We start from the raw sequence: 14,397 nt of genomic DNA, 5'->3' as shown, positions 1-14,397 counted from the left end.
CTGCAATAGAGCACTGTGAAGCGGAAGGAGAAGTGCCACACCCCAGATTGCGTATGATGTATTTTATATATAATGCATTGAGCAGTTACTCTGTATATTTAAACACGTTTTTTTTAAAAAAGCATTTTCCTTTGTGTGGATTTATTTTAGATGATATTTGTCCACTACCTGACCGATTCTATCTTAGCTACCTCTCATTGAGGTCCCTAACCACGAGCCATCAGGAGCAAGGGTGAAGTGTCTTGCTCAAGGACACAACGGACGTGGGAGAATGGCCCTGCCAGAAACCTGAGGGTTCCCGGTTCGATCCCCAGCATTTACCAACCTCGTCACATCCGTTGTGTCCTTCAGCAAGACACTTCACCCTTGCTCCTGATGGGTCGTGGTTAGGGCCTTGCATGGCAGCTGCCGCCATCAGTGTGTGAATGAGTGTGTGTGAATGGGTGAATGTGGAAATAGTGTCAAAGCGCTTTGAGGTAGAAGGTAGAAAAGCCCTATGGTTGTATAACTCATTTATCATACATAATGTGTATTTGGTAACACTTTAGTATGGAGAACATATTCTAAGTAACAAAGACTTAATTTAGAGTTATTTGGACATTAGGGGAACATGTAAGGGTTAGGGTTACTAAAAAGTTATAATTCTGAGGTTATTGAGGGAAGACTCTTAGTTAATGGCTTACTGGTTGTATAATAAGGCCATGCAGAATAAGGCATTAATAAGTACTTAATCACTAATTAAGAAGCCAATATGTTACTAATTTGCATGTTAATAAGTAAGTAATTAATGGTGAATAAGTTCCCCATACTACAGTGTTACCGTATATTTTCTGCTGGATCTATTCTCTATTTTATGCTGCCCTTTTTTTTTTTGCTGCAGCTGTTACATATACTGTAATATTGTACATGGTAATTGGGATTTGTTATATATTGTATATATGATATAAAAAATATATTATATCAGTATATAATATATACTGTATATATAATATGTACATTTTACATGTATGTTATATTGCTACTATGGTACATTTTTAGTCTACTTTATACTTTTTGTTTTCGCCCTCTTTTTGTGCACGGTCCTTTCCATCCTTCATAACTGAGCTACTGTGTGGAACAATTTCCCTTGTGGATCATTAAAGTTTGTCTAAGTCTAAGTCCAAGACTATTTTATTTTTTATTTTTATGCAGCAGTTATAACATGCCGAGCAACAACTGTACACATGATGGGGGAATTTTTTTTGCAATATTAAAAGCATCGTTATATTTTCAGCGCAATAATTAAGTTACGTTTTACAATACAAACCAGAACATTTGTGCTGTCCGTGCAGTTTAAGGTGTGGACCTTCAAGACAAATTTAAAGAATAATAGTTTTTCTGGCAGGTAGCCTAGTGATTGGGTGAAATGAAGTCGACCTTTACAAGATTATTTATAAGTCTGTTTTTATGTACGGAATAAAATTGGGCATTTATTCAAAAATGCTAAATAATAAAAAAAATCCACACATTTCTAAAAGACGAGGAGATATAACACACTGGCATTTTGTTGAATCGTCTATATTAATTACTGTCATGTTGATTCAATAGGACATTTTCGGTAGTTTTTTGATGACCTCTTCACTTTTTTTGAGCTCGAGTCGCGCTCTTTAAGCTTTTAAAATGTTTCAATTTGTCCATTTGAGGATGGACCAATGGAAACGGACATTGACTTGCGTGCCTTTTTTTTTTTTTTTTTTTTTTTTTTTTTAAAGAGCTGCACAATCTCTCCTACTCCAAAGTAATGACTGACATCAGCATTGAGAAATTCTTACCCCATGTTTTATGTTGTAAGGAAAACATTATTTTTGGGCCCTTTTGACTATCAAATTATGTATTTTTAAAATGTTTTTAATGCCAGCTTCATGTTTTTTACTATACTGTTCTTTGTGGTTATATACTGTTATTAAAAGACATTAGGCAAAACCAATTAGGTTGTTGGGAATGCTGAAAAATGAATACATTTTAATGGATTTGATTTTTGATTCAGATTTTTGCAAAAATAGAGTGAACTACTTGGCTGCGGTTGATTAAGTCTCAACTCAACTAGGCCTGACAAATACCATATTTTCTGCATCATAGGGTACACTGGATTATAAAGCATCTCCTAATCCGTAGCTCACGAGTGCAACAACACCGGAAATGTGTCCCGTGAAAAAAATCTCCGACCGGAACTCTCTAATAACTAAAGTTCCATGGTTGAATTATGTAAACCCACCACACCGGTAGTTTTTAGCGCTTCCATAGCGAGATATAAGTTTGAACTTTACATTAGAAATGGCAACAGCAGAGGGTGAATGCCCCATAACAAGAAGATAGAGAAAAAGAAGAAGCTTATCAACTATGGAATCGGGAAGGACTACAGTGGCGGACGTGTACAAATTTTCAGGACTTGTGCAGCTCTCAAATACACAGCGGGTACCAGAAGGTAAGAAAAGTTGGTTTTGCATAATATTGTTAAACAAAAGGCCAGATAATATGTCTGCTAATGGATGCCATTTTTGTCTCGTATTGACTATTGCAATTCTCTTTTCACTCTCTTCAACAAGTCAACGCTAAAGAGACTTCAGACTGTACAAAATGCGGCTGCAGACTTTTGACCAGTGCACCCAGAACAGCCCATATCACCCACGTTCTATCCAGTTTTCATTGGCTTCCGGTTAAATTACGCATGGATTTTAAGATTTTAGTCCTGACATTATGTGCGTTGCATAGTGGGGCCCCTCAGTACATCACTGACTTATGTCCCTATTCATCAGGGCGCAGCCTCCGGGCTTCAGGCCAGGGTCTTCTAAAGATTCCAAAAACTTTTAAAACCCGTGGAGACCTGGCATTCCAGGCTATAGCTTCCATACTCTGGAACAATTTGCACCAGTCCCTCCGTGATCTTGACTGTGTTGACACTTTTAAGAAATATTTGAAAACTTCTCTTTTTAGTAAAGCTTTTATTAAATGCACCTTTTAACTATAATTTTTAGTCCACTTGTATCATTTTTATGATGTTGCTCCTGTTTTAAATTGAATTGTTGTACTACTTCACTTATGTTTTTTACAGCGATTTTACTTACCAAATTTACTTACTTAGTGTACTTACAAGAACAATTAAAGTTTTGTGGCATTTACTGGCGTCATATTGCAGTCTAAAAGTATCTCTTATGTGTGACTACCATCTACTGATCACACTTATTACCCCATGTACCGAATAAAATTGCTTTGAGGTCGGTAAGCACAACCAGAAATATTACGTACATTAGCGCACTGTTAATTTTTGAGAAAATTAAAAGATTTTATGTGCACTTTTTAGTCTGAAAATTATGGGTAACCTCATGATACTGTCAGCTATGGCTCTATACCTGCAGCATAATATACATTTGCATTTAAACAGGAGTTCAAAAAAATTTTGAGAAATTATCTCATTGCCATGTGAACTAAAAGTGAACAGAACATTTTACCCATAGTCCCCGAAGATATGCCAAAAATAAATAGTTGTTTTTGTGTATGACAACATAAAATTGCATGAAATCAGTTGACATAAAACCATTAAGTAAAGGTCTCATTACACAATTTTTAAAAGTGAGGCTGTGATCTAGGCATGTTTCGGGTGTTCAACGGTAGCTTCTGTCATACAGATATCGCGGCAAATTAACAGAAGATCTGGCATTTATCCGCCTTTTCCTTTCAAACAGAACTCGGTGAAGTGCGATATCAGCACATATGTGCACACTGCTAAACGGCGACATGGCATTCAGCGTTCAGATAATTAGAATCAGGGCAACATCGGCAGCAGTGTCTGATGTGACATAAGATACTTGTAGGACATCCACAATAGGACGAGAGAAGTTGAGTCGTTCCGTCACTACACACAGACATGGTCCCACCTCTCTTCCAGTTCTGATACTTCCTTGCTGCCTTTTAAACAGAACAGCGATCCATATTCACTTTTTAAACGCCACTTTTTAGTTATTATCACGACTCATTTGTGTTTAATTTGATCTTATCGTCCAAGTGCAGTAATTTGTTGGGTTTTGCATGTAATGATCTCAGGGAAATGTGACTGCATCCTTCCTGCATCGCTGCTGTATGTCTGGTACCCTGACAAGAACGTCTGATTAGATATGAAAGGTCTCACATATAGAATGCCACCGTAATGACAGACTAACAAATTGGATGCCTTCAACAGTCTTAACAACCAAAAATTAGTTTACTCTGTCTGTGCTTGCAGCGGACGAACTCACACATACAGTACTGCATGTACAAAACCCCAAATCAGTGAAGTTGGCATGTGTGTAATTCGTAAATAAAAACAGAATATAATGATTTGCAAATCCCTTTCAACGTATATTCAATTGAATAGACTGCAAAGACAAGCTACTTAATGTTCGAACTGAGAATTTTTTTTTTTTGCAAACAATCATTAACTTAGAATTTAATGGCAGCAACACGTTGCAAAAAAGTTGCCACATGGGGCATTTTTACCACTGTATTACATGGCCTTTCCTTTTAACAACACTCCGTAAATGTTTGGGAACTGAGGAGACCAATTTTTGAAGCTTTTTAGGTGGAATCATTTCCCATTCTTGCTTAAGGTACAGCTTAAGTTATTCAACAGTCCGGGGTCTCCCTTGTGGTATTTTAGGCTTTATATTGTGCCAGACATTTTCAATGGGAGACAGGTCTGGACTACAGGCTGACCAGTCTAGTACCTGCACTCTTTTACTATGAAGCCACGCCGTTGTAACACGTGGCTTGGCATGTCTTGCTGAAATAAGCAGGGGCGTCCATGACAACGTTGCCTGGATAGCAACTTTTGTTGCTCCAAAAGCTGTATGTACGTACCTTTTAGCATTAATGGTGCCTCCACATATGTGAAAGTTACCCATGTTTCGGGCACTAATACACCCCCATAGCGTCGCAGATGCTAGCTTCTGAACTTTGCGCCTGTAACAATCCAGATAGTGCTTTTCGTTTTTGGTCCAGAGGACGCAACGTCCACAGTTTCCAAAAACTATTAGGGACGGCGTGGCGCAGTGGGAGAATGGCCGTGCGCAACCCGAGGGCCCCTGGTTCAAATCCCACCTAGTACCAACTTCGTCATGTCCGTTGTGTCCTGAGCAAGACACTTCACCCTTGCTCCTGCTGGGTGCTGGTTGGCGCCTTGCATGGCAGCTCCCTCCATCAGTGTGTGAATGGGTAAATGTGGAAGTAGTGTCAAAGCGCTTTGAGTACCTTGAAAGTAGAAAAGCGCTATACAAGTACAACCCATTTATCATTTAAATGCGGACTCGTCAGACCACAGAACACTTTTCCAATTTGCAACAGTCCATTTTAGATGAGGTCTGGCCAAGGGAAGCCGGCGGCATTTCTGGGTGTTGCTGATAAATTGCTTTCGCTTTGCTTAGTAGAGTTTTAACTTGCACTTACAGATGTAGCGACAAACTGTAGTTACTGACAGTGGTTTCCCGAAGTGTTCCATAGCCCATGTGGTGATATCCTTACACACTAATGTTGCTTTTTGATGCAGTACTGCCTGAAAGATCAAAGGTCTGTAACATCATTGGTTATGTGCAGCGATTTCTCCAGATTGTCTGAACTTTTTTCATTATGTTACGGAACGTAGATGGTGAAATCCCTAAATTCCATGCAATAGCTCGTTGAAAAAAATGTTCTTAAACTGTTCGACAATTTGCTCACGCATTTGTTCACAAAGTGGCGACCCTCGCCCAATCCTTGTTTGTGAATGTATGAGCATTTCATGGAAGCTGCTTTTATACCCAATCATGGCCCCCACCTGTTCCCAATTAGTCTGGTTAACCTGTGGCATGTTCCAAATAAGTGTTTGTTGAGCTTTATCAGTCTCTTTTGCCCCTTGTGCCAGCTTTTTTGAAACACGTTGCAGGCATCAAATTCCAAATGAGCTAATATTGGTAAAAAATAACAAAGTTTACCAGTTCGAACGTTAAGTATAGTGTCTTTGCAGTCTTTTCAATTGAATATAGGTTTAAAAGGTTACAAATCATAATATTTTGTTTTTATTTTACGATTTACACAATGTGCCAACTTCACCGGTTTTGGATTTTGTGCGTTGAGCAAGTCAGCAGCTCGCCCACACACTATGCTGCACCAAAACATAGAGAAGATCAGGTTTATTTGTGTGATTCATTGGTGATTTAAAGACAGATGCAGGACAAATATTAATAGTGCTTTTAAGATAATACATACATACAGAGAGAGAGAGAACGAGAGAGAGAGAGAAAGAGAGAGGGTCAAGAGCACAGGCATGCAAGCACAGTGAGCGAGGAGGACGGGACAAGTCCACCACTGACGTCACAGCGAGACGGAGTCACAGGCTGGAGCAGGAGAAAAGAGGAGGCGTTGGGAGGAGGTACAGAGACCCACCTATCGGACAGCGAATGCCTACTGTCTAGAGAATATTGGCGACTGGTGCGCCGGCTCGACCCAGAGCCTGAGTCGATATCGCTGCGCCCGTTGGTGGCCGAGTCTAAACTATCATTGTGTCTGGTCAGGGGAGCGGGGGAGAGGGAGGGGAAAGGAAAGGAGCGTCAGTAAAGCTCACATCATACAGAAAAAAATATGTGCTGGTAAAGTCAACCACATCCAATTCATTTTATCCGCGGGCCGGATAAAACCTGGTCGCGGGCCTGATCCGGCCCTCGGGCTGTACGTTTGACACCCCTCATTTAGAGAGATACTGCTAAGTCACATGACATAGGACTACGTAAAAACAGCGGATAATTATAAATAAATATACTGCACATATTGTCTTTGCAAAGGCATACAGCTCTTGTATCGGATCTTACAGTATAGGTTTGTGTGTGTGTGCCTAATGTAGAGACCAGAAAGTACATTCTTGATCGGTATTAGCTTTGCCAACAATGTCCAAGGTGACCTGAGGATGCATGTTAAGAAAGACGGCGACAGTGACAAGTTACCTCATGTCTCTGTGGTCATAGTCCATGTCGTCATTGTATGAGTGGTTGTAGTGCTGTTGCCTGATGGGATACTGATGCATGGAGGCATTAGGCTGAGATGTTGTGTAAAAGGGCGGGGGCATGCTATTGCTGGTCTCGCTGCGGTAGTCGCTGTCCCTGTCGTCCACAGCGCTGTCCGGGTCCTCGTCTGCTTAAAAAACATGCGACGTGTTACAGTAAGGAGGACTGAAGAGTGACGTTTTGACATGTTACTGGAAAAGCTTAACTTTTAGAAAACCTCAAACCAGTGAAGTTGGCACGTTGTGTAATTCATAAATAAAAAAACAAAATACAAGGATTTGCAAATCCTTTTCAACTTATATTCAATTAAATGTGCTGCAAAGACAATATATTTAATGTTTGAACTGAGAAACTATTTTTTTTTGCAAATAATCATTAACTTAGAATTTAATGGCAGCAACACATTGCAAAAATCTGAGGAGACCAATTTTTTAAGCTTTTCAGGTGGAATTATTTCCCATTCTTGCTTGATCTACAGCTTAAGTTGTTCAACAGTCCAGGGTCTCCATTGTGGTATTTTACGCTTCGTATTGTGCCACACATTTTTAAAGGGAGACAGGTCTGGACTACAGGCAGGTCCGTCTAGTACCCGCACTATTTTACTATAAAGCCACACTGTTGTAACACATGGCTTGGCATTGTCTTGCTGAAATAAGCAGGGACGACCATGATAATGTTGCTTGGATGGCAACATATGTTGCTCCGAAAACTGTACGTACCTTTCAGCATTAATGGTGCCTTCACAGATGTGTAAGTTACCCATGCCTTGGGCACTAATACACGCCCATACCATCACAGATGCTAGCTTTTGAACTTTGCGCCTATAACAATCCGGATTGTTCTTTTCCTCTTTGGTCTGGAGGACACGACGTCCACAGTTTCCAAAATAATTTTGAAATGTGGAGTCATCAGACCGCAGAACACTTTTCCACTTTACATCAGTCCATCTCAGGTGAGCTCAGGCCCAGCGAAGCCGGCTGCGTTTCTGGGTGTTGTTGATAAATGACTCTCGCTTTGCATAGTAGAGTTTTAACTTGCACTTACAGATGTAGTGACGAAAACATTGGTTTTCTGAAGTGTTGCTGAGCCCATGTGGTGATATCCTTTACACACTGATGTCGCCGGAGAGATCAAAGGTCCGTAATATCATTGCTTACATGCAGTGATTTCTCCACATTCTCTGAACCTTTTGATGATATTACAGACTGATAGCTGGTTGAGAAATGTTCTTAAACTGTTCGACAATTTGTTCACGCATTTGTTCACTAAGTGGTGACCCTCACCCCATCCTTGTTTGTGAATGACTGAGCATTTCATGAAAGCTGCTTTTATACCCAATCATGGCACCCACCTGTACCCAATTAGCCTGTTCACCTGTGGGATGTTCCAAATAAGTGTTTGATGAGCATCCCTCAACTTTCTCTGTCTTTTTTGCCACTTGTGCCAGCTTTTTTGAAACATGATGCAGGCATCAAAATCCAAATGAGCTAATATTTATAAAAAAATCATGATGCAGGCATCAAATTCCAAATGAGCTAATATTTATAAAAAAATCAAGTTTGCCAGTTTGAAATTTAAATATCTTGTCTTTGCAGTCTATTCCAGTCTATTGAGGAGGATTTGCAAATCATTATATTCTGTTTTTATTTACGATTCACACAACGTGCCAACGTCACTGGTTTGGGGTTTTGTAAACAAACAAACTATCATTAGGCTGAAAGGAAGCCACAGGAAAGAGGAAACAACATTTTCACTGCAGCTAATGGTCTCTTGAGGGAGAAACTGCACAAGGAGATCATTACATCAGTTGAACCACAGACGGTAAATAAAGATTTATTGGTAGAAGTGCAAAGACTTACTCTGCTGATCTCCCCACAGACTCCAATTACCTGCCGGGAGATAAAGGGATGCGGAAAACCACATTAGAATGATGGATATAGCAAACACGTGAGCAGTCCAGAAGCTACAGATGTCTACAGTTTAATACACAAGTCTTAGTCATCAGGATGCAGACAGAGTCGAGGAAGGTTTTGTCCGACAAACTGCGTCACTTCACATCCGTCACACCGCTCATACTAGACTAGGCCTGCTTTCACAGTTTGTCAGCGTCACCCGATTTTATGCCTCATTTTCAGTTGACAAATGAGCAAGGGAATGAGGGCACATGGAGGACATGGCATGACACACCACATGAAGAGGTAATGCCTGGCTACAGGCTTGGTTGGTTGACACTCACAGCACTGTGTGGACGGCGCATGGAGCGGCTTCTCCTGTTCCTCTTGGTAGGCACACTGGGGAAGTAAATACACAAAACAGATCATTGAAAAAGTATATATATTTTCCTAGAGAAAAAGGTTGGTCTTCTCATATTTGGGGTCTGTAAAAATGCATAGGTGACAATTTCTCTCAAAGTGAATCACAGCTTTTTTCCTTGTCACTCACAGCAACTCAGTGGTGTGGCGTCAGGGCCAGCAAGGCCTTCTCTGCTGGCCTGACATAACCAGAATTCATGATCATAATTAAAGATAACATTATTTTTTTATTTACTTTCCCTAAATATCTAAAATTATTCATATTCTCTTTGTGTCCTATTATGCTCTTTCCAGTGCTGTTGTTTTTAGTTTTAGTTTGTATCCAATCAGAATTCAGCAAACTTATGTTGCCATGCTGTACCAAATCTGCCTGAGGCATTCTGAATCAACAATGCACTGTAAGGGAACGGACACATACAGTTGATAGACAGTTGCGATAGCCAATCAATTGAACGTGACATTTACGTGTCCTGTGATTGAATACTCAATCAGGACCGTTAGCGGATGAATTTGAGAACCTATAGAGTTGATAGACAGTTGTGATAGCCAATCAGATCACAAGTTGTTGACAGTAGCCTAAGTAGCCTGATGTTAACGAGACTGTGATCGGATCCTCCCTTGTCTATCAGAGTTAGTTTGTGACGAACCCCAAGATGCAAAGAGAGGGAGGGAGCCATTTTGCAGAAAAACATGAATTAAAATATTAGAACAACAACAAACCAAAGGGGTACAACCAAAAGCGCGCACGAGGCGGATGACAAACTAAGGGAGCTAGCATGGGCGCTAGAAAATAAAAGGAGCTTAACATGGAAGCCAGCAAAAACAAAAAGGGTCTAGCGTGGAAGCTAGCGGGTAGCGAGCAAGAAAACAGATGTCGTAACGTGTAGTACAAAACAAACTGGAAGCAGGGAACAAAAAACAGTAAGCTACAAACATCTAACGGATAAAGCTTACCGCTACGCTGCAAATACAAGACATGACACGACATGACAGGAGCAACATCGACAAGACAATACTCCAGCACTGACTGGAGGACAAAAGCAGGTACAAATAGGAGCGGGCTGATTGACACCAGGTGTGGCCAGGTACCAATCGGCCCCAGCTGAGGAGAAACAGCGCACGGGGAAAAAAACAGGAAACAGACAAAATAAAAGCGCTGACAGGAATTAAAAACAGGAAATACTAAACACACACAGAGGAAAAACTAAAACACAAACAAACTGTCAGTAGCAAGCCTGACATTGTCATTCCTAAGTGAGTATCCAATCACAAGTTTCAATTTAGCAGGAAGCGGGAAGTGTTGTGCCGTAGCCAGACCGGAATAGCAGAGAAGAAGAACCGAACATTGATTTAGGTGGCAGATATATATTTGCAAGGCCATTTTCAAGAAGGATATTTAAAGAGAAACTACATCTTGTGAGACGATGTCTGCCAACCCCGGAAGCTAGCACAGCAATGAAATAGGAAATGCCCCCCTTTTCCACTCAAATCCGCCGAAGGCGAGGAGTTCCACTGGCTTATACGGCGTCGAATAGGTGCGATAAATTTTGAGTTCAAATGTAAAAATTTTTCACTTTTAATATGTTTTTGGCAATTTTAATTTTGACAGTACCACATAAGATATTTTTTAATTGCTGATGCCTTTTAATTGATTTTTAAATGAGTCACAAAATAACCAGTTTTGTTCACTGTTGATGGGGATCAATGCCCAGTAAGGCGTGAATATGGTTTTGTATAGTATTTCTCCAACAATGGTCATATGGTGACATAAATTATGGTACTTTGAGAGGTAACCATTCAAGTCGGACGTCACTGAAAGCCTAGGTGGGAAACCCATGGCCCGTCACCACAGCAACTTGAAGAGACGCAGCTAGGCTTGGAAAACAAGTGTGACATTGGGTAAAGTGATTTTTTTGATAAAAGTGGCCAAGAAAGCAGATTCAACAGTAAACAAAAAACTGTTGAGCTGCTAAAAAATAAGATATTTGTCTTTTCACTCCAAAATACACCCCGACTGGCCTTGGGATGAAACTGCTACCAAGTTTTAATAAAATAAATTACGTGCATTCAAGTTAAATATTTTAAAAGCAATTCCCGGATGACATTGTGGCGATAAAATTACATTTTAGTCCAAATATTAAATTATACAAACAGCCTGTGATTAATCATGATTAATCCAAATTCAAAAGTAGGTATAATCTGGTTAAAAAAATTTATCATTTGACAGCACTATTAATAATACATCATAGTTTATCAAAGCAATCCCCATATGCAAATAAAATGCGAATAACTGAATTTGATTGCGTACTAAGTAAGTGCTATGATTATCCAACACTGGTATGCATGCTTGCCAACCTTGAGACATCAGAATTAGTGAGAATTTAAAACAATTTTAATGTTTTCTTGTAATAATCAAATGAGAGTAGTTTTCTAATATAGATGATTTGGCCCACTTACAAAGACAATAACACTTAGTATTATATGTGTGCGTTGGGGTCCTGCTTTGGAAAGAATGTGTACCCCTTTCAGAGATCACATTTAGTTCCCCTTAAAACATTCACCCGTTCCACAATGAGATGTAAGCATGGGATGAAGTATATTCCTGTAACTTTGTCTGTAAAATATATATTTTTTATCAGCATTTCTTTCATGGTTAACATACTGTACATTAATTAACATTCTTCATAAATGACAGTAAATTGAGCACGCCTCTGATTGAGGAGTCATAGTGTATCGACCTGGAATTTACACTGTGAGATGTTGGGAGCTATACGATTTTCCCGACACAAATCCTCGTTTTGTTCCTGGCTTTGTCATGAATGAGTTGAGAATCGTAACGAGGCCTTTCAAATTTACTAAGGTCTGACATGTTTAGTAACTTTACCAGTGGCAGTAGTCAGACGAAGGTGGCGGTGTGTAACTGGCAATCTGGATTTGACACACTCACTTTCTAATCGGTCAAACGGTAGAGGGCGAGACATCGAAATGAAAACAATAACAAGATCTTGGGGCTGTAAATGTAATTTTGAAATGAGCATACCCCGGTTGAACTACTGTAATCAGTTTTAGAGGTATTAAAAAAGAACATGATTTATCAATGCCTTTTGACATATCAGGGCCATTTAATAATTAATGACTTGGCATGACATTATTACATATGGATCCTTTAAAGCATCTCGACAGAAGAATTGAATAGTGTTGACGATGATTGTTATCTGTTGTGGCCGCTTGTCACCTGTCAGTTCTGCACAGGTGCAGTGCAAAATCATACAGAATAAATTGTTACGTGTTTATTTTGTCTAGAGTTCAGATGGAATTTGATTTAATGTACGGCAGAGACTTGCTGTGCGCAGAGGACGAGTGAGAAATGCGCGATTAATTTAATCTGAAGAAATTCATGAGAATGGTAGCTCCAGGAGATTTTTGGGAGGGGCACTGAAACTCTGGACTTTCTCGGGAAAACCGGGAGAGTTGGCATGTATGCTGGTATGCCATACACACTATTATGAACCAAGAGAAGTAATAGCTTAAGTTTATAATATTATTTTGCATTTAATGTTCTAAGAACACAATAGCTAAAAGCTAGCATTGTAAACCAGACAATAGATCTTACATCTTGGTCTCTCATAGCATTGAGTTGCTCAAGCTTCTTGGCCCAATACCTGGCCTCGTCTTCTGGAATGTCTGCAGCGTATAACACACACATCATGATTGACACACTTGAAAATGAGAAATAAGAAATTGAAAAAAAAAAACAAGACAATGACCAGGAATAGGACCAAAAAGGTCAAACCTAGTGGCAGTTCGAAGCGGGTGTCCAGCAGAAGCCTGTGAAAGGTCGGGTCTTTGGTGCCGCAGATCTCATTCTCAGCCATGATCACATTGGAGTCCAGGGTTAACCACTGACCTGGACCCTCCTGGGAATAGAAGAAAAAAAACTATGAAAAAAAAACAATTTTTCTTTCAAACGAGACCTATTTTGGTGGGTTCGTCAAAATTATTTTAATCCAACAGCCGGAAAAAAATATATTTTTCCTATTTACACAGACACCCCTCAACTTGTTACGTGATAATAGTAATCAGCAAACAGTAAAGAAGAATGGACATGATTGGATGGATATTGGAAAATCTGGGCTTTGTTCATGAAACATGTCAGTCAAGTGACAAGAGCAGGCAGGTTTTTAGCTCCTACCAAAACCAGAGATCTTTTCCATTGCTGCTTAACTGCAGTTAAGATGAACAATTCTTAAAGGAACATCCAAATTAAAATACTTTCTGGTTGCCAAATCTAGAAAAAACAAGTCATACGGACGAGAAAGTCAAAGACAAATAGACTAAATAGACATTTAAAAAGTAAGAGAAACGACATTTGTGGTGTACTAATAGATATACTGAACATGAAATCTCAGATAAAAAATATACAAGATAAAGCGGCAAGAATTACATCAATAATGAATAAAGCATAATATGTTCTCGACCAAAAATCACACCAAATTCTCTACTTCTTGCCAGTGTTACCATATTTGAGTTATTGTGCATACATTTTGGGGAAATAACTAAAAAAGTACACAAAATCACTTACCATGTGACGCAAAAGAAAGATCAGTTAGAATAATATGTAATGAGTTGATACATAGTCATTACAAAAACATTGGGTGGAGCTACCATGCACAGTTACTTTAAAAAAAACCTCACAATTTATCTGTAATTGTTGTTCTAAAGCAGGGGTAGGGAACCTATGGCTCTAGAGCCAGATGTGGCTTGTTTGATGACTACATCTGGCTCTCAGATAAATCTTAGCTGACATTGCTTAACACGATAAGTAATTAATAATTACGATGGTAATCACAGTGTTAAAAATAATGTTCAAATTATAAAACATTCTCATGCATTTTAATCTAACCATCCGTTTTCTATCGCACCTGTCCAAGATTAATGGTAAGAAGTATAAAATGTATTATTGGTTAGATTCAAAATAACTATGTTATTAAAAAGAATAAGAGACTTATTATACTCTAAAAATGTTGGTCTTGTCAAGA

At 39.3% G+C, this 14,397-nt stretch overlaps 1 protein-coding gene across 1 annotated transcript in view; it reads right to left on the bottom strand.

Moving 5' to 3' along the window:
• The window catches only part of LOC133543903 (protein unc-13 homolog A-like), a 197,799-nt gene that overhangs the window by 114,485 nt on the left and 68,917 nt on the right, over window positions 1–14,397 (bottom strand). Inside the window, exons 5-10 of the mRNA XM_061888799.1 lie at window positions 13,152–13,275; window positions 12,972–13,042; window positions 9,283–9,337; window positions 8,906–8,935; window positions 6,987–7,173; window positions 6,433–6,552 (exon numbers count right to left, since the gene is read on the bottom strand). Of these exons, the coding sequence (XP_061744783.1) occupies window positions 6,433–6,552; window positions 6,987–7,173; window positions 8,906–8,935; window positions 9,283–9,337; window positions 12,972–13,042; window positions 13,152–13,275 (587 nt within the window). The remainder of the gene's footprint in view (window positions 1–6,432; window positions 6,553–6,986; window positions 7,174–8,905; window positions 8,936–9,282; window positions 9,338–12,971; window positions 13,043–13,151; window positions 13,276–14,397) is intronic.

Source organism: Nerophis ophidion, linkage group LG26 (genome assembly GCF_033978795.1).
Source record: "Nerophis ophidion isolate RoL-2023_Sa linkage group LG26, RoL_Noph_v1.0, whole genome shotgun sequence".
NCBI lineage: Eukaryota > Metazoa > Chordata > Actinopteri > Syngnathiformes > Syngnathidae > Nerophis > Nerophis ophidion.
Note: the sequence above shows the minus strand (reverse complement) of the source record. Positions and strands in the feature narration are given on the sequence as shown.